The following is an 18,748-nucleotide window of genomic DNA, read 5'->3' as shown; positions in this document are numbered from 1 at the left end:
GTAAAATATTAATGAAAGAGAGGGAAAGTGGAACAACTGAGAAGAGTGTTCAGGTTAAAGAAGAGAGGGGAAAGATAAAGGAATGTCATAAGAAATAATTAAAAGATAAAAGTTCATCTGGGAAAACATTCCAGTAGAAGATTGTAGACGAAAGGACTGAAGCTTGGCCGTAGAGGTTGGTTTAGGGAATAGTGGAAAGAGCTCGCCTTTGAAGGGTACTATTTCCCCTGCTTCCCCTGGCATGGTGGGGGAAAGAGGTGCAGTTCTTCACTGAGCTGTCTCAGAAATCATGTACTTCCATATTTTTTTTGTTTTCTTAGACTGCATGAAAATGTTTGGTGCAAAATTCACTAACGCCTCAAATATAGGTAGAAATTAGTTAGAAATTGTCTCAGAGCTCTACCATTTAATAACTTTGTTCATCAAACTGTCCAAGTCTTGCACATTTATCCCCTATCGTACCTGAACCTTGCATTTTCCTGTGTGACATTCCTAGGGGTACGTGTTTTCAAGCTGTTTCTCTAAAGAAGCACAAACACGCGCTCCTGCTCTTTTGTTCAAAACCAAATCCTAATTCTCAGCTGCCACTTCAAAACTCAGAGCATGTTTGCCTTTGCGTTGCGTGGGTCATGACTGACTGTAAAATCTACGCCGCTCACACAGCCAAGCCTGGAAAGCTGAAGATGAGGATGTTACCCATTCACCAAGGCTGCTGTTACTATTTCCTTCTGCCTTCCTCTTCTAACCCACAGGCGGCAACATCAAAAGCTGTACTAAATCATGCTTTGTAAATCATTTTAGCTTTCTTTAAGTTTTGTTAGTCCTCTTAAAATGACTTTAACTCCTCTGTAATGTTTGTGAGAAAACTGTCTCCTTTCCAAGTTCAAGTGTTTCACTTCCATTATCCACTTACTTAATTCCTCTTAAAGAGATCTCCACCCACTTCTAATTTCAGCCTTGACATTTCTGCAACACAGTCATTACTAGGCACTGTTCTTATTCAGGATAAAACAAAGTTCTACTAAACCTCTTCTTTCCTTAGAATGCTTATACCTATTCTGAAACAGAAGAGGAATGCATGTGCTATATATAGAGTCCTTATGTAATGAGAAGGCAGTACAAGGCATTTTATTTTTGGAGCTCTGTGGAAAGCAATGCATGAAATGCAGATAAACGCCTCAGCCTTTCGTTATTCTGTAATGAAAAATGGAGGTTCTAAGAGTGCAGGTTTTCTAATGGGTGCGTTAGATGGTGATCTTACGTTCCTTGCTAGGAGAGATGTATTATGTGACTGCCAGTGGTATTTTTGCATGACTATCTAGAACGTGAATGTTACGCTATGGGGAAGTGAAAACTGCAGTGCACGTGCAAACTTTCTATATGTGATACATATGAATGTGTGTGTGCCCCAATCTATGAGATGATCACATGCATGTGGCCACAATCCAGCCTGTTTGATGTTTATGTTACGTATCAGCGATATCTGGTAAACCCTGTTTCCTTCCTAAAACAAAGGAAAAGGATTTGCATGGCTTTCCTCCCACCACTTGGTGCAAAGACGATTAGTATCACACTGCGTTATCTCCGGTAGGAATGATGCTCACTTCTCAGCTGTCTTCACAGAACACACGCCCACACGCGTACCGAGCGCTGTGTATCGTCACTGTGTTCAGAGTTATTTTGAAATAATTTATTTCTCTCTTTGGGGAAAGAGAAGACCATGTTCCAAAAAAAAGTTTTGAGAACTAAATTGATTTTTTTCCCTTATTTCATCCTGCTATTCCTTTCTTTGTTTACATAGTTCCTATATAATCCGTCATAGTAAGCCCTGTTCCCAAAATGATAAATTTGCTTGAGAAGGCTGATACGTGTGTGTGGAGAACATGCTCTTTGCTGAAACTGAGGACTTTTAAGTCTGATATTAATTTTCTTAAGGAATTAAAGATCAAAAAAGTGAAATCTCTGGAATCACTTCACTATAACAGTATAGCATTTCACAAATAGGAAATAATTTAATTTGTCTGCAAATCTTGTTTAATCACTTTTAGATGTGAAGGGACACACTGGGAATGAAACCCAGTCAAAACTGCTAAAAAGAGATTCAGCTAAGCTTCTGGGAGGAAGAACCCCAGGACTCTTTTTTTAATTCCCATTTGTCTGTGAGCTCTGTGCGTATGCCTGCAATGAAGATAGCGTATTATATAAATGAATGAGCAGTCTTAGAACATCCACAAGGGTAATTGGAACTGGTTCTGTAGCTTATTTAAAGAAAAGGAAAAGAAAAAAAAAAACAAAACCATCGCTTCCCCCTTGAGTCTGTTCTGTTTCTGTGTTGCCTTCTCAGCTCCGCACAGATTGATGAATTCCCTGCAAGCATGCAGCACGAGTGATAATGGGAGCAAAAGTGGATATTGTCTCCCAACAGTATAGTTTCAGGAGAGGAATGAGGAGTGAAATTTCTTGATTCCATTCTTAGTGAAGCCAAAAGTGTTTAGACAGCTAGTGTCATGTTGAGAGATGGGAGACGACAGAAGCAGAGTGACAAAAGTGTCGGTGAAATAAAAAGGACACAGATGGAAAAAGAACAAAAGCCATAAGGGAAGAGCATTTTCTCATAGTTCGCCTGAATTAAGGTAAACAGACAAATTTTAATAATCTCCTAACATTAAGAATATCCCTAGCAGTCATAAAAAAACAACCTTAAAATATATGTAAAGGAATTCAGTCTACCCTTGCTCTAGGAATGCTTTTGCTTTTAACAGTTGAAAATATTACCAGTGTGAAAAAGCTTACAAGAACAGTCGTGTCATTTAATAATTCCATGAAAAGTATTTACCAGGGGAAAAAGTTCTTTATTGGAAAGGATTTAGGCTTTCAATTGTGTCAGAATATCAGTTTCCAATTCTGGCACAAGCACATCTACTTAGCAATGTTTTCCTTTGGGTCAAAGTTTGCCCTTGATTACACCACTGTAAATAAGAAATCATTCAATCTTTCTCTTTTCCCCAAAAGCTTAACAATTATTTAGTATAGCCACGTGTAGTAGAAGCAACTTGCACACAGTGCAGCTGTTCCTTCCAGTTCTCCCAAAGATATTAGTTCTTTTCCAAGCACACGTTGTTTGCAAAAGGACAAAATCCGCTGAATATGAAATCAACAGTCAGTGTCTGATATGAATACCGATAAAATAACTTGATAAATTAGAAAGTTGCGATAAAAACCTGATCTGAAATGTTATCAAGATCAACCATGCTGTCTTAGTGGGTTTTTTTCCTATGTATTCATTGATTTTTAAGGCTCTGAGCATGACTGCAAAATCAATGATAGTTTGTCACAAAATTGTAGAGTAAAAGGACTGTATTACTGGGGTCAGCAACAAATTAGCCCAAAGGGTAAATGCAAAGTGAGTGCAAAAGCTCAGGAAAAAAAACCAAACCAGCAGATGTTGTAAAGCATGGCAGCAATGCAACAGCTGTTAGAAAATGTATATCTTCATGTCGTCTTGTTCCTCTACTTGTTCACCTCGTGCATAATCAAATTCCGTAGCTGGGCTGCTGAAGAGCATTTTACGTGAAAGATTTATTTAGCGAGTGTGCATGTGTTTAAAACGTTCTGTACGTTCCGCGTGACAGAGACATGGTTCCAAAAGCAAAGCCGTAAGTAACCGTAAGTAATTGGTTAAGATATATTCAAAACCGAAATGATCTTCTCCTTAATTCGACATGTTACCAAGCCTTAAAACCCCCCATATTTCTGAGTATACGGTATTATTTCTGTACTTTCTGTTTCTCACGAGGTCTAATTGAAAATGCCATTATCTTTTTATATTGTTCTTAAATGACCATTATGAGCTTAAGGACTATAAATGAAGTGATGATATTGCTCTTTAGGGTTTTATGATCTGACCCTTTAGTTGCACTGACCTGTACTGTCCTGAGTGTATTGAACTAGTTCATTGACTTTACACAAAATTGCTAAAATTAGTGGGATTGCTCAAAATATTTCGTATTAATGGCATCGACTACTTGAATGGTGAGGTTGTGAGATCACTGTCTGGTTCGTAGAAATATACCCTGAATTACCAGTGTAAAGTATGGAGCTATTAGAGTGCAGTGGGTTTCTTATACTAAAGCTGCCTTTTTTCCTGTCCATTAACTGTTGGCAATTTGTCACCAATTTCCCATTTTTTGCATACATACATTCCCTTTGCATGAAGGAACATTGTGCAAATGACAGTCACATAGTGATTTCCTCAGGAAAAAGCCATTTGGATCAGAATTGAAGTCATATTTCCTTATGGAACTCCATATAGAGGAATACACCTTCCTGTTTCACAGGATGAGGACAGACAGACATGGCTCTGTGTTGCTTATATGAGGGCAGAGAAAATGTTGGCAGTCTGCGGTACCTGCTTCTCTAGTCCTGTGTAACTACAAGAATCTCTCCTGCTGTTGTTCTTCCAGGTGCTTCTTGCCTCACAGTCACAAACATCTTGTTCTGGTTGCAGCTATTCTTCTTCTAGAAGTCTTGATTGCTTTCATTTGTACGTATCAAACACATTGTTTTATTTCTGCTTGATAATTATGTGAAATAAGTCTTTGACTCGAGTTTCAGATACATTGTCTTATGGTTACAAGTTTAAAGCTACTCTTAGCAAGGATTTTTCACCATTTTCCCAAATCTCAAATTTTGAAGGAAAAAAAAAATTTAAACACAGGTAGGGTTTTGTTTTATTGGCTTTGAAAGCAAAAGAATTTCATTTCTCCGAACACCTATGTCTGTGCCGGGAATCCATTCACTGGCCGGTGGACTTGTCTTAGTGGAAAAGGGACAGATGAACTAGACCAGTATAGATTTCTGCTGGGATGAAGCTCTGTGAAATCTCACAGAAGTGGATCGGAACGTGTTCTCTCCTTTTTTTTTTTTTTTTTCAGTTGTGGGAGAGATAGGCAAGTTCTAACCACAAAGTAGAAAGTTCTAGGTCAGAAAATTAAATCTGGTGTTTCACAGAAACCTTCATGACTGTAATTTATATCACTAGTAATGAAAAGATTTAGTTTTAGAATGCTGGAGGCAAATACTCCTCCAGCTCCGTCCATTCGAATGCCTTGTGCCAGACGTCTCTGATAGATGCACTTTGGTGGGAAAATGCGATTCAGATCCGATTCAGAATTTCTTTTTTTGCTGGCACTGGTCATTCCCCACCCTGCCCCAAACCAATCTTTGTTTAGTTGCTGAATCTGCAGCACTTAATGTTTCTTCATGAATACAGACAAGCAATTGCCTGTGGAGCTGATGTCAGTACGACTTTCTCCAGACTCAGCCGGTAGGCGACCGCTGGGCAGCCGATTCCGACGTCCGCTTTCCCTGCGGCCGCAGTGCTCTCGCTGCCATATGCTTGGGCTGCAGTGGCCTGAGGGGGCAATATTTCAGAAGCTGCTTTGGCGACCTGGATTGCGGTTGCTGGCGTTATAGGCTTCACTCTACCCAACAAAGCAAAGGGAGCATCGAAACTGCAAGATTATAGCAGCCGTTTTCTGTTTTCACAACAGAAAGTTGTAAATGAAAGAATTTCTGCAGTAAACAGCCAGGACTACTTTATTATTTATTTATACTTTTATACAATACACCTGAGCATAACCTGCAACTTCCATTGGAATCAACAAGCCTTACAGTACGTTTTTTCCTGCTTGGAAGTATAGCGTACGGTGATAATCTAATTTTACTGTCTTTGCCTGGGGACCTTGCAGAATGAATGCTGATGAAATAGTCAATTGATTAGAGACAAACAGTCTTTCAAAAAGTCCTGAGCAGAAGAAAGGCTATTTCCCACATCTCTCACAAATATCAGTTAATATTCCATAGCGAGGGCGGTATCTAAAGGGAGAATAAAAAATAACGTGAAAAGAAAACATAATTCTTTAAGCCAAACATAAAATATGTTTTACTCTTCTACTGTTGCCTGTGATGATAGGCTCTATTCTAATCCTAACAAACAGCCACCCAGGGGAATTTATAAAGGAATACCTGCAGGCTTTCTATTGGCACCATCTTATAAGTTGCAGCAAGGAAGAACTGCCAGCCTTAAAACCAAAAAGACAGTGTTCTTTCTTATTAGATTCACACAAGCTAAATCCACGCAGTAAGTAACATCAGCAAAGATAATTGCCAAAGTTCCCTATATCCCTGGATCTGAATATATATATTTCTGATGTAATACGCTTTTGTTTCCAAAAGGTCGTGTTAGAAAGGCAGCCTCGGAGTTTTAAAACAATTAGTTTATGCACAAAAAAAAGTGTAAAATATACAGCTTATTAGATTTCACAGACGTGCTTCCCACAGTCCTCATTATACAGCTGCACAGTGCTGAAGGCTGCCAGCTTGCTCCATTGTCTGTGGCTGTGCAGGAGGCATTTTTCTGCTACGCATAGCAAGCGCATTTCATACTTCTGCAGTTACACATTTGCATACAATATATTTTTCCCATTTCCCTCCCATGATAAAAAGTCCTTAAAATGACACATGAGCAATCAAAAAACATTGTCGTGTTCCGTGTTGGCAGGGTATTCAGTTGTTCAGAGATTTTGGCTCATACACATACTGCATAACATTAACATTTTTTAAAGATTTCATTAACTTTCTGAACTCTTTACTTGAAAAATTGCAATAAGAAAATATGTAACGTTTGGAAAAAACAACTCAGATTCCTCTTCTGCTTATGGAACTGTATCAGAGGTAGATGAAAAGATAGTTTTCCTGGTGGAAACAGGAAATATTTCCTTGGTTTTTTTCCTGCATGACACTTCATGATTTATTGTAGTGGTTATTTCCTACTGTTGACCAAGCTGCTCCTGTTTGATTCTTACAAATGCCTTTAAGCCAGATTTTTCAGCTGTTAATAATTTTGCTTTAGACTATCAGTTCTTTGGGACAGCATCTGCCGTTGCCTGTAGGTTTGCAGAGTACTGGGTCATCAAACTTCTTTTTCTGTGCGTTTCAGTGACATTACATATGATTACTTATATAAAAAAAAACAACCTAGCAAAGCGAGCACGTAACGCTTTGTTACTCTAATCTTTTGGAGTAGTTTTACAAAGCTGAATATGAAATATATCAATTGTAATTTGTTTCATAAAGTGTATGCAATTGTCTATATGAGTATGTAAGTGCACATAGGAGTTAATATATATAATATATATTAATATATGTGATATGTATATTGAAGTTCCTGGAGGACTGGTGTTATAGACTGGTATGGCCTCTTTTGAGTACGTAAGAGAATAGTCATATGATTGAAATTTAGGCATTAACATTATCTGGCTAATTTAATTTGGATTCCTTTGGATTCCAAGAAAGAAGACTCCCAAGAGAGGATGATTCTGTCTCTCTCCCTTGCCACTAGTGCCACTAGGTACCTGGGTACAGAGGCTGCCCGGGGAGACGGTGGAGTCCCCATCTCTGGATGGGTTTAAAAGGTGGGTAGCTCAGGGATCTGGTTTAATAGTGGACAGGTACGTTTGGACTGGATGATCTCAAAGTTTTTTTCCAACCAAACGATTCTATGATTCTATAATTTAACCAGTTCAGCCTAAAACTGAGTTGTATGAATAACTCTCTTTTCCTTCTTCCTTACCTTAATCATCATAAACAAGATCATGACAGTATCACGGTATTTCACTACTTAGAGTCATATAAATTACGGCTGGGAAAGACAAATTGCCCTATCAGTTAATCTTCCTGTCTTTCCAGGGTTTTCCCTTAGAATACATTATTTAACATCCTGTGCAATAAAGTGAACTCTTCAGAGAGGAGGATTCTGTTATTTCCCTTGGGGAGCTGTTCCTTGTTCTACGATTTCTCTTTGTTAAGGAAGCTTTTGTTGTTGTTTTTCTCTTTGCAACAGATGAAGTCCTGTATCCATCTGTGTATTTATGTAGTTCTCATCACCCACATTTCAGTATTACATCTATAATGTACACATTTTCTCTCTCATTTCTCTAGCTTGTCAAGCATAAGTTGTCCATTTTTCCTTTAGTGGACTATTCTGGTCCACATCTTTACCCCTCACCACTGCTTAGGTTGTCATCTTCCACCTTTTTCACCACTGAAAGGGGTCCACTGGACACTTAAAAGTAAATTTTTCTATTAAAAAAAGTCTATTTTGGACGTACTTTCCTTTAAGTGTGGGAAGATCTTTTGGAAAACGCACGCAAGACCTCTGTCATCTACTCTCAAAGCAGTCCTCAAAGCTCTCCCCTGATGCCTACATCCTGTAGACACTGTTGGGTGGGTGTGCTAACCTGACAGCACGTAGATCTGGAAGTAGCACCACTGTGTGCTGACAGCATTGTGTTCCAGGATAACTTGTAGCCTGTTATCATCTCTTCAGTTGTCTCTTTGTATTTGGCTTTCATGGAATTCAGCTGTTGGAGTCTTTGGGGAGAGAACTTCCTTGCATTGAGAGACCTGAGCCACATGTGGGGCTTTTAGAGCTTTGGCAATAAAGTAGCTATTAACAATAATAAAAATACATTTGAGTACTGATGTTGAAGGTAAAAGTGAAGTGATGTATGATTTGCAACAGAACCCTGAAACACTCATACAAGGTGCTTGCCTGTATATGTGTGTGTAGCTGTGTAGACACCGAGCTGTGCAGGTGAGAGTTGGGGTTGTTCAGCCTGGAGAAGAGAAGGCTCCAAGGAGACCTCAGAGCAACATTCCAGTACCTGAAGGCGCTACAAGAAAGCTGGAGAGGGGCTGTTTATAAAGGCTTGTGGGGATAGGACGAGGGGCAATGGGGGATGAACTGGAGAGGGGCAGATTTAGACTGGACAGAAGGAGGAATTTCTTCACTATGAGAGTGGGGAGGCCCTGGCCCAGGTTGCCCAGGGAAGCTGTGGCTGCCCCATCCCTGGAGGTGTTCCAGGCCAGGTTGGATGGGCCTTGGGCAACTGAGCCAGTGGGAGGTGTCCCTGCCCATGGCAGGGGGTTGGAACTGGATGGGCTTTAAGGTCTCTTCCAACCCAAACTACTCTATGATTCTATGTGGTTTAAAATACCAATGCTAATATTTTATGTGTGCATTTTGCATATGTTGACAAGCTCTGAAATCCATTACGCCGATTTCTATTCCACATGCATTTTCTTTATTTGGTTAGTGAAATCTCTAATTCGTAGATTTTGTGTTTAGAAATGGTCTCATGTAGAATAATACAGGATTGCTAAGGCTTAAAACTATGGGGGTTTAGTTAAAAAAAAAAATTCAGCTACAATGAAAAACAAATACAAATAAGTTTCTTCAGCTTTGAGGCAGTAATAATTTACATGTCAAGAAGTTATACAGGTTTTTATGAGATTATTGCAGTTTTATTCAATAAAAAATTGTTACCATGACAACAACTGTCATGCTACCTGTGAGATTATAGCAAAGAAGGGCAGTGAAGAAAAGGCTTCATTTTGGAAAGAATGCTTATCTGACCTGCTGAATACAAACAATGCTTGGCTTTGACGGCTACTGACTGCGGGTCTACTATCAGCCAAGCTCAAAATCTAGCTAGAGATTTTAAAGCACGGTGATCCTCTTAGAAAAACAAACCAGTTGGTAAATAGTGGTAGGTCTTTTACATGCAAATATACTTTTAATGCCGTGTCAGATTGGTAATCAGATCTCCTGAATGAAATGGAGATTTTAGCCTGTCAAGATTTGGGATGAGTGGGAGAGAAAGAGGGAGGGAGACCAAAAAGGACATCAGAAAAGCAAAGCACACCAGAAGTCACTGGGAAAATGAGAAAATGTGGTCCCATTAGGTTGCATGATGGTCACATTTTTTATTTTTCCCAGCCATTACAATCTTTCAACAAAATGGTTGCTTCAATGAATATGGATTCATGTAAATTTCTGGCACCGAGTCTGCCTTACCTCCTCTAGAATGTACAAGTTTGATTTTTGTGTTTTTCAGTACATACATTTCACTGCCACACCAAAAAAATTTGCTTTCCTGCTCCCTGTGGCAGCATATGCATTTTTCTTTCTGACTAATTTGCAGAATCTGTACCCTGACTTGCACATAAAAACACAGTCGAAACAACAGAAGAGCACTAGCTGAGCACACACAGCTCATTTTTATGATGGCTTTTAATCTTAGGTTGCCAGCAAACACAGGCTTTCTTACCTAGCCATATAAAAATACTTTTATTGCTAATTGCATCTCTGATTGCTATCCTGTTGCAAAGAGAAACTAAGAAACCTGACACTGACGGAGTAATACAATCAGCAATGGTTAATGGCTAAATCACATTAGAAGTGTTCATGAATTAAAATCTGTTGAATCTCTTTGCAGTCCATATTTAATCGCAGGGTCATTAGCATTGCAAAAGTGAACCTCGGGAAAAAAAAACCTCGCCGAAGTTTTTTTTTAACTGAACGTCTTAAAATGTGCAGCCTCTGTTGAAAAAATGGGTTTGTTTTACATAAGGCAATATTAGGTGCATAAAGCAAAAAAGAAGCAGTGATTATGTTGTTGGGCCGGATTATATAAAACTGCTATATTATTGTAATTAGGACAACAGTGACTTGGACTATAATAGTGGCTTTCTTGTAAAAATGGCACCATTTCAAATTTATAGTCTCTAGCTTAATGAGTTTGTTGTAGCATTGACGAAGAAACAAATACAAGCCAAATGCAGTCAAAATTCAACACAAACAAAACCTTAGCTGGTTATTTGCTGGGTAGAACCCAGAATGTTGTTTTTTCAAAGAACATTTACTCAATAAATGCTCTTCCCTGCTTTTTGCTGCTTTTTCAATGCAAAAAAATTAACTTTAAAACTTTAAGCACATTATGCATATAAAAATATTTATATGCATGTAGTTTATAACTGTAGTTTCCAGAGCGGAGTAAAATCCTACTTAAATATTGATAATCCAAGGCTCTAGACAAAAGGACGGAGAGTTCTGCTGTGTGTGAGAGATTGCCTAAATAACAGCCATGGTTTGTGCTTAGTTGAGAAAGGGTTTGGTCACTTGCGGGAGTTGGATGAGTTGCTGCTTCTTCTGGACCCTTAGCATCCTACGGTAAACTGGAGCAGCACTGATGCAACAGCATCCTCTGCAGCTGCAGAGCAGGCAGAGTTTCCTCCTTTATACACCTCTTAATGCCTGTGTGACTGTATTAATGTGGATTGCTTCACACCTGGGGAAGATTTGGTTCAGGGAATAAAATGAAAAAAAAAGAAAAAAATCACATTAAGGGTGATAAAATGTAAAGTATATAAAAGCTTAACTAGTTTCAATAGTGGAAGTAATTTCTTTAATTTCTGTTTCATGATTGCTTACATCTTTCATAACCAATTTTCATCAATAAGATTGTTGGGAGCAAATTACTGAATTTGACAAACCTGGGAACTGTGTATGATGGTCAGAAATGAAGCGCTGAATGGCAGAGACTGGCAGGGAAAGGAATTGATTTCTAGGAGCTGGGAGAACATTTTATTTTTCCGTTTCCTTCATTAATTTTATTAGATGAGATTATTGTCACATTTCAAATGACCCGTAAGGGTCAGAAAAAAAAGAGGATGCTATTTCCACTCACCCCCACCCCTTTTTGTGTATATAGTGGATGGGAATGCTAACGGTTATGTATGTATTTTTAATGTATGTATAAATTTCAGATAAACTTGGGGCCTCAAGAAGCGATAAAATTATTTTATATCACAAGGAAGGAGTCTTAAGAACTGAGTATCAGGATTGGAAGCAAAGTTAGACGCTGATTCTCTCTTTTTATTAAGAAGTATGCAACTTTAATGTCTAATGAACACTTGGGATAAAGGATGCGTTTATCAAAGAATCAGCAAAGCCATTTGAGTTTCGAAATCTTGAAATAAATATCTATAAAAGTCTTCAGGAATTCTCCAGTGGAATAAGAAAAGAATAGAAATTATATATCAAATCTTTCTAAACAAGCAATGTAATTATTTCGGATGTCCTTTGAAATGAGAGCCAGCTAAGCAAATCAAACACAATCTCAAAGAAGTCAACAGTTTCATTTCTTTATACACAAAGGAAAATAAAATATATTATGGAAACAAAATGAAACAGCCGAGATAAAATACTCTTAAAAATATCTTCACTATTCTGTGATGAGCCTTATCTTATTCCACCCTTCTCCCATTGTATGATGTTCTACACAGACTTCTGTCTTAAAGCTGTTGTTTTGTAACCTTCTATGATAGCAGCAACTCCCCCAGAACCCTGGTATATCATCGACTCCCTCAGTTTGACTCCAGTTGAAGAAAGCACTGACCTCTACATTCATATTTGGTATCACACATGGGACAACAGCTATGGTGAACTGCAGGGCATGTCCTGCTGGGGTGGTGAGGCTAGAGCTGGAATTCTGTGAGAGGGGCAGTACAGGAACAACAAAACAGAGAACTCGTGACTGATGTATGAGGTATAGAAGGTAATCCAACAGAACTTAAATATGTGAGACAATTCTAATAGCTACATCTTTTCATGCTTTGTGGGCAAACCACAAAGGGTCCTTTTGTTCCTCTGTTCCTGCAACATCCAAACTCAAGCTTCCTGCATGCTTCCTTGTCATTGTTCCCTATTTCATTTATTTTCTGTAGCATATGCCGTGGCCTGTGAATGTGCCCTACGGTTGCTTCCCTGTTACTGTTTTTATTCTCCTGTATGTGAAGGAGGTCATTCAGGATGTAATCTGTGGGCTGAGGCTGCTGTACTTGGTACGCGGCTGGGGACCATGTTCATGTCTTCTGTCCCCTTTATCATTTTCACTCAGAGCTACCAGGCATTGCCTGTTAGCGTCCGGGTATGCGGCAAAATTAGTAACTGGTCAGACAAGACATTTCCCGTGTTAATTCCTTACATACCAACATCATCAAGTTAAAGTCCATTTCTCATGCCCAGTGGCAGGTTAAAGATTATTATATTAAAGGGTAGATATAACCGCTTCTCAACATCGAAACCAGTGAAGCTTCAAAGCATAAACAGTCTGCATGTTTTATAAGAACGGGTTCAGCAGGCATGTCGTCGAAGATCGATGCGATATAATACTCGCCAGCATTGTGTTCCTCTTCCACATGGGTAGACGTCAGCTGCAGTCCATGTGGATTCTTCTGGACCCTGCTGAGCAGCAGGAGAGGCTGGTGAGGTACCTTCCTGCCAGGTGGGGCTGTGGTAGAGCTTATGTGATAGCCAGCTGATCTGCTGCTCTTCTTTGATGTTCTCCCCTTGTAAGAACAGATAAATGTACACCAGTAGCCAAAATAAATGACCAGTGCGAGCCGTGGGCATTTGATTGCCTAGTGAGATGTGTTTCTGCAATCTGTTTTCCCTTCCCTGGGAAATATCCTGTTATTCCCATGCAGCAAATCCTCCACAATGTCAAGCACTGCAGAACTTTGACTGCATGAATAAGGTATTATTTATTCCTCTAGATGTTCCCAATCCTGCCAGCCCCATATATTGCCTTGGTGCTCAAAGAGGCCATGTGGGAAAGCCCAGAATCAAAGCTATAGGGTGATGTGCAAATTATCTCTGAATGTGCAAATATTCCTCTAAACAATTTCCTTGTATTGTTATGCCCAAACCTGCCCAGACCAGACAGAGATCACAATGCAAGGACATTCCAAATGGATCTCCCCCGCCTTTACTTTACTGTTCCTGTCCTGAAGTGCCATGCAATTTGGATTCAGCAGCACACAAAGTGTGAAAGGGAAAGGGAGGCTGGTTTTATTGGTGTATCCAGAAAGGGAGTATTTTGTTTATAACTTTTCTTTTCTGAATGTAAGTAGCATAATTCAGCCCTTAACCTATCTCATACTCTTGCTTTCTCTCTCCCCTTATATATTGTCTTTATTTTTAGCCTAATTAATGGCATCATTATAATTTCAAGTCATTCCAAAAAGCCCTCTCTGCAGCGAGTTTAATGTAACCTGAATTTCATTTGATTTTACGTCTTACAGAAATTGGGAGCACTGTGTTGCCTAAGAAATAGAAGGGGCAATTTCCTTAATTTTTTCTTCTGTTTTTCTGGACAGAATATGGAATTTATAGCTGTCGCTAGACAATGGACCCCTCGGTGGCAGAGCCTCATTTCAGAGCAATTCATGTTGTCCTGACTCTGTCACTGTGGCCACATCAAGCCGTTATTATGGCTGCAAGCCAAGAGAAGGAAAAAGAACCCTTTCTATTATTGCCTTTCTGTGCAGTCTTTGCAACTTGGTGAGGTTCTTTCAAATGTGATTTTGCAAATCTTAAATGCAACGTATTATATTGTACTATTAACCTTGTATTTTCTATCGCTTTGATATGATTCCTTTGCAAGTGCTTGAAGTCTACGCAGATCTATCAGGTAGCTTTAAATGCACTCTACAAAGAAACCTTAAGCAATACAGCTACTAAAAAGGTTTTTTCTTTGCCCAGAAATTCAGCCTGCTGGCATAGCTCATCTTGTAGGAAAATGTTTTGTTTGTGTTCCACAAGTAATATTTGAAGTTGTCCCTGATGTTCTTTCTTCTCTCAATACTGTCACCTGCCTCACAAATTTCTTTACAGCTCCAAGGAAAATATTTTCATTTCGAATTATTTTTTGAACAAGTTCTACACATTTCTGGTCAGACTGTACAAGTTAATTGTATATACTCTTTTTATTTAGGTACCTTTGTTACTAAAGTCACAGCTACAGATGCGGATGATCCCGTGTATGGAAATAGTGCCAAGCTGGTTTATAGCATTCTGGAAGGACAGCCTTACTTTTCTATTGAGCCACATACAGGTAGGTGCCTCTGAACATGAATCTCTAGGTTATATTTGCACAAGTGACTGTGCCTTCTACATATTTTGTATGATACATTTAAACAAGGAGCACAAGTAGTTGTCTGCCAGTATTACCAACTTGTAACATGTCTCACTTGTATTCCGTTAGGGTCCGATTGTGTGAAAAGACAAAGAAAAATCTATATTAATGATAATGCAGGTAATGGTGCTGCTAATATTACAGAAGTTACTGAAGCAAAACTGAAGGTAGTGGAAATGCTATATGACTTATAATTGATTAGGGACTGAAAGGTGGCCTGAGGAATTTAATGAGTGTGATGTAATTGTCAATATGAAACTACAGTATTTCTAAAAAAGTACAGTCTAGCTTGGGGATTTTAGTGAGTATGTTGTGCTTTTTCATTAAAAATTATTTTTCTTTCTTGATTGGATGAATCGGGAGAAAGAACAAACATGATACTGAGCCTTAGTATGAATTTCTATTAGCATACATTTAGGATGGCTTTATTTCTCTGTGGTTTTAAAGTCTTGAAAGTCATCTGAAAGAAGTGCCAATAAATCCAATCCCTTCTGTTTCCTGTACATATGTCATACTTACAGCAAATTCATTTAGTTATGTCTGAGAAGCGTTTTTTAAAGGGATTTGATATTATTTCTTATGTTCTTTCACCTGTTACTAGAAGCTGATTTAATCACTGTTGTAAAATCGTGGAAGCATTTGGTTGGAAAAGACCTTTGAGATCATCAAATCCAACCGTACCTGTTCACTACTGAACCATCCCTGGGCACGATGAGTCAAGCAGCTGCGATCCCCTAGGGAAGACAAAACTATAACTCATGATAAAACATACAAAAAAGCACCTGAATTTATACAAACAAAAAAGACGTAAAGCAGGAGTAAAAATTCTTGTCTTCATGTAGATTAGCAAAATATTTAATAAGTACTAGGAGAAATTTTCAAAGGAGGCTTTTAATAGATTAAGTGTGCTAGTTTTTTCACCAACTTTAAACAGAGTACTCTTAGATTCTTCAGGGTCTGCAAGTTCTGTAATTCTGTCTGGTGCGATTGCATCAGAGAAATTATTTCCCCTTCCTACAAATGCCCTAACTTGCAGGGACTTTAGGTAAATAGTGTAGGACGATAATTATAAATAGATTAATGGTTTAATTCATTTAAGTAAATTCTTATGTTGAAGGATAGCTACCATAAGTGTGAAACCAATCTCTGGAATGTGATTCAGTATTTCATTTTTTTGCTGAATAAACAATAGAGATTTGCAAAGAATAACACTAGAACAGCACAACGGAAAACCAGTAGCTTGTTTCAAAAATAAGGATGTCAGGAGGGTGTTATTAGTGGAGCCTTTTAGTAATGCTGGGTGATTTGTCACAAGTCATGCGGAAAGATAACTCTGAAGAGACCCCTGACCGTTATGTATCTAAATGTATGATTTTGTTTCCTTTAATATTGCAAATTATTGCATGCAGTAATGACTTGAGTTAGCTGTCTTAATTAGCAGGGGATTAGCTGTAGGCTCTTTCTCAGTTTTTACTAGGGAAATGTAGTTCTTTGGCAGGGGAAATAAATATTCCAAATGTAAAAAATAATGTTGAATTTTACCATGGTTTATTATTTGTATTGCATTAAAACCTTATGTTTAATCCAATGAAGTAATCACCAAGGAAAGTGATTTCCTTTACCATAAAAGCCAGAGAAAACTCCAAAGCTTTTTGGTGAACACCATGATTTTTCTCCTGTTTCACCAGCATTAAATTCCATCTCCTGCCTTCATTTCCAGTTACAAATATTCCTTTGAGTAGCAGTTCAGTTACCATGAAAATGACATGTTAGTTTCTAAAGGGAATTTAGTCATAAAGAATTCGACTGCGGATTTGCCACAGTCCCTGAGCAAGTAGCTTGATGTTATGGAGCTGCTTCTGAGTGAATAAGCAGTTACAGATTCCCTGTTTTTTCTAGATCCGTGGAGCACCTTCCACACAAGGACAGGCTGAGAGAGTTGGGAGAAGAGAAGGCTCCGAGGAGACCTTAGAGCAGCTTCCAGTACCTGAAGAAAGCTGGAGAGGGACTCTTCACAAAGGCTTGTGGTGATAGGACGAGGGGCAAAGGGGTAAACTGGAGAGGAGCAGATTTAGACTGGACGTAAGGAAGAGTTTCTTCACTATGAGAGTGGTGAGGCACTGGCCCAGGTTGCCCAGAGAAGCTGTGGCTGCCCCATCCCTGGAGGTGTTCAAGGCCAGGTTGGATGGGCCTTGGGCACCAGAGCCAGTGGGAGGTGTCCCTGCCCATGGCAGGGGTGGGACTGGATGATCTTTAATGTCCCTTCCAACCCAAACTATTATATGATTCTGTGACATCAGTCAAGCTCTTCTCTAAACCATTACAATGGAATGAGTTTATGTACGGAGGCTGTCCTCTGTTTCTTTGCTGTCTCTATTTAATGGCATTCACTCACAGTGTAACTACTGTACTACTCCTACAGCTACCCACCAAACGGCTGGTTAAATCCAGACAGTACACAGTTGTTTCTGTGATATTAGACAGATCTATCCATTGCTTGTCATGTTCTAAAATCTGCAGAATTTGTTGTGTCTGACATGTGTCTTCATTCACGTAGAGAAATCTTAACCCTACTAGAATCATAAAATCATACAAAAGTTTGAGTTGGAAAGGGTCATCTATTTCCAACCCATCTATTTACATAGTGAAGAAATTCTTTCTTATGTCTAGTCTAAATCTGCCGCTCTCCGGTTTATACCCGTTGCCCCTCATCCTGTCACTCCAAGCCTTTGTGAACAGCCCCTTCTCAGCTTTCCTGTAGCCCCTTCAGGTACTGGAAGGTCTCTATAAGGTCTCCCCAGAGCCTTCTCTTCTCCAGCTGAACAACCCCAACTCTCTCAGCCTGTCCTTGTACGGGGGGTGCTCCAGCCTCCTGATCATCTTTGTGGCCTCCTCTGGACTTGTGCTAACAGGTCCATATCCTTCTTATGTTGAGGATTCCATACTAAAAGTCAAATCGTTTGAAGTGCTCCCGCATACATTTGTTTGGACTATATAAAGAATAAATGTGAACAAAAGTCTAGTTGTTAACCAAACCAGATGCAGGGAGGAAGGTAGTCATGTAGATATTATACAGGATGAAAAATATTGCTCTAAATCCCCACAGCCTTAGAGTTGTGCTTCTTTTGAAGAGACGTGTTGGTTTCAGAGAATGTAAGGAACTATAAAGCAGATTTTCATGGTCATACCAGAATTCTGAAGCGAGGGGATGATAATGTTTATTACGTACCAGAGAGAGTTTGATGGGTTGGTACAAACGGTCTCAAAATGCCAATAGCAGTATGCGAAGAGCTGCAATTTCACAGCAGCTTGTGGCACTGCATTTCACCTTTGAGAGGTAGCGGTGCATAAAAGATGCACATTAGTTTAGCATCTCTATAATTTGGATGGTAGTGATGGTAGCATGGATAGATAGAGTGAAAAGAGCATTTTAACAAAAAGAAAGTGTCCAAAGCAAATAGTAAGTCTGTAGGAGCTGTTTCTTTACGTTTATCCAACCTTAGCAATATGAACCATCACAACTAATATTTGTTTCTTCTTAGTAGCTAGGCCAGGAAAACACATTCTCTTACGCATTTGTGTGTAGTCCTGGGGAACATCCTGGGAAGTTTTCATGGAGGAAGTTTTCATGTTTGGATATGATTGTCACAGCGTACAAACTAACGCAGAACAGCTCGGTCTGACAGTGTCTTCTCCAAAACAAATACTTCAGAGTCTGAGGGAGTTTGGGCAGGGGCAGGGATACAGGGGAATATGTGTACAGCTGCATTTTCACTCTGGTTACATGTCATTAATGCCCCTGCTAAGTTACAAGCCCTTCCAATTCATTTGAAACGTTTTTTTCTGAACGCAGACATTGTGTCTAG

At 39.1% G+C, this 18,748-nt stretch overlaps 1 protein-coding gene across 4 annotated transcripts in view; it reads left to right on the top strand.

Annotated features, from left to right (window-relative positions):
* The window catches only part of CDH8 (cadherin 8), a 226,884-nt gene that overhangs the window by 120,290 nt on the left and 87,846 nt on the right, over positions 1 to 18,748 (top strand). For all 4 annotated transcript variants that reach the window (XM_054078926.1, XM_054078923.1, XM_054078924.1 and 1 more), the window contains one exon: positions 14,682 to 14,801. In XM_054078926.1, coding sequence (XP_053934901.1) covers positions 14,682 to 14,801 — 120 coding nt within the window. The remainder of the gene's footprint in view (positions 1 to 14,681; positions 14,802 to 18,748) is intronic.

The sequence above is a fragment of the Cuculus canorus genome, chromosome 13 (assembly GCF_017976375.1).
Source record: "Cuculus canorus isolate bCucCan1 chromosome 13, bCucCan1.pri, whole genome shotgun sequence".
Taxonomy (NCBI): Eukaryota; Metazoa; Chordata; class Aves; order Cuculiformes; family Cuculidae; genus Cuculus; species Cuculus canorus.
Note: the sequence above shows the minus strand (reverse complement) of the source record. Positions and strands in the feature narration are given on the sequence as shown.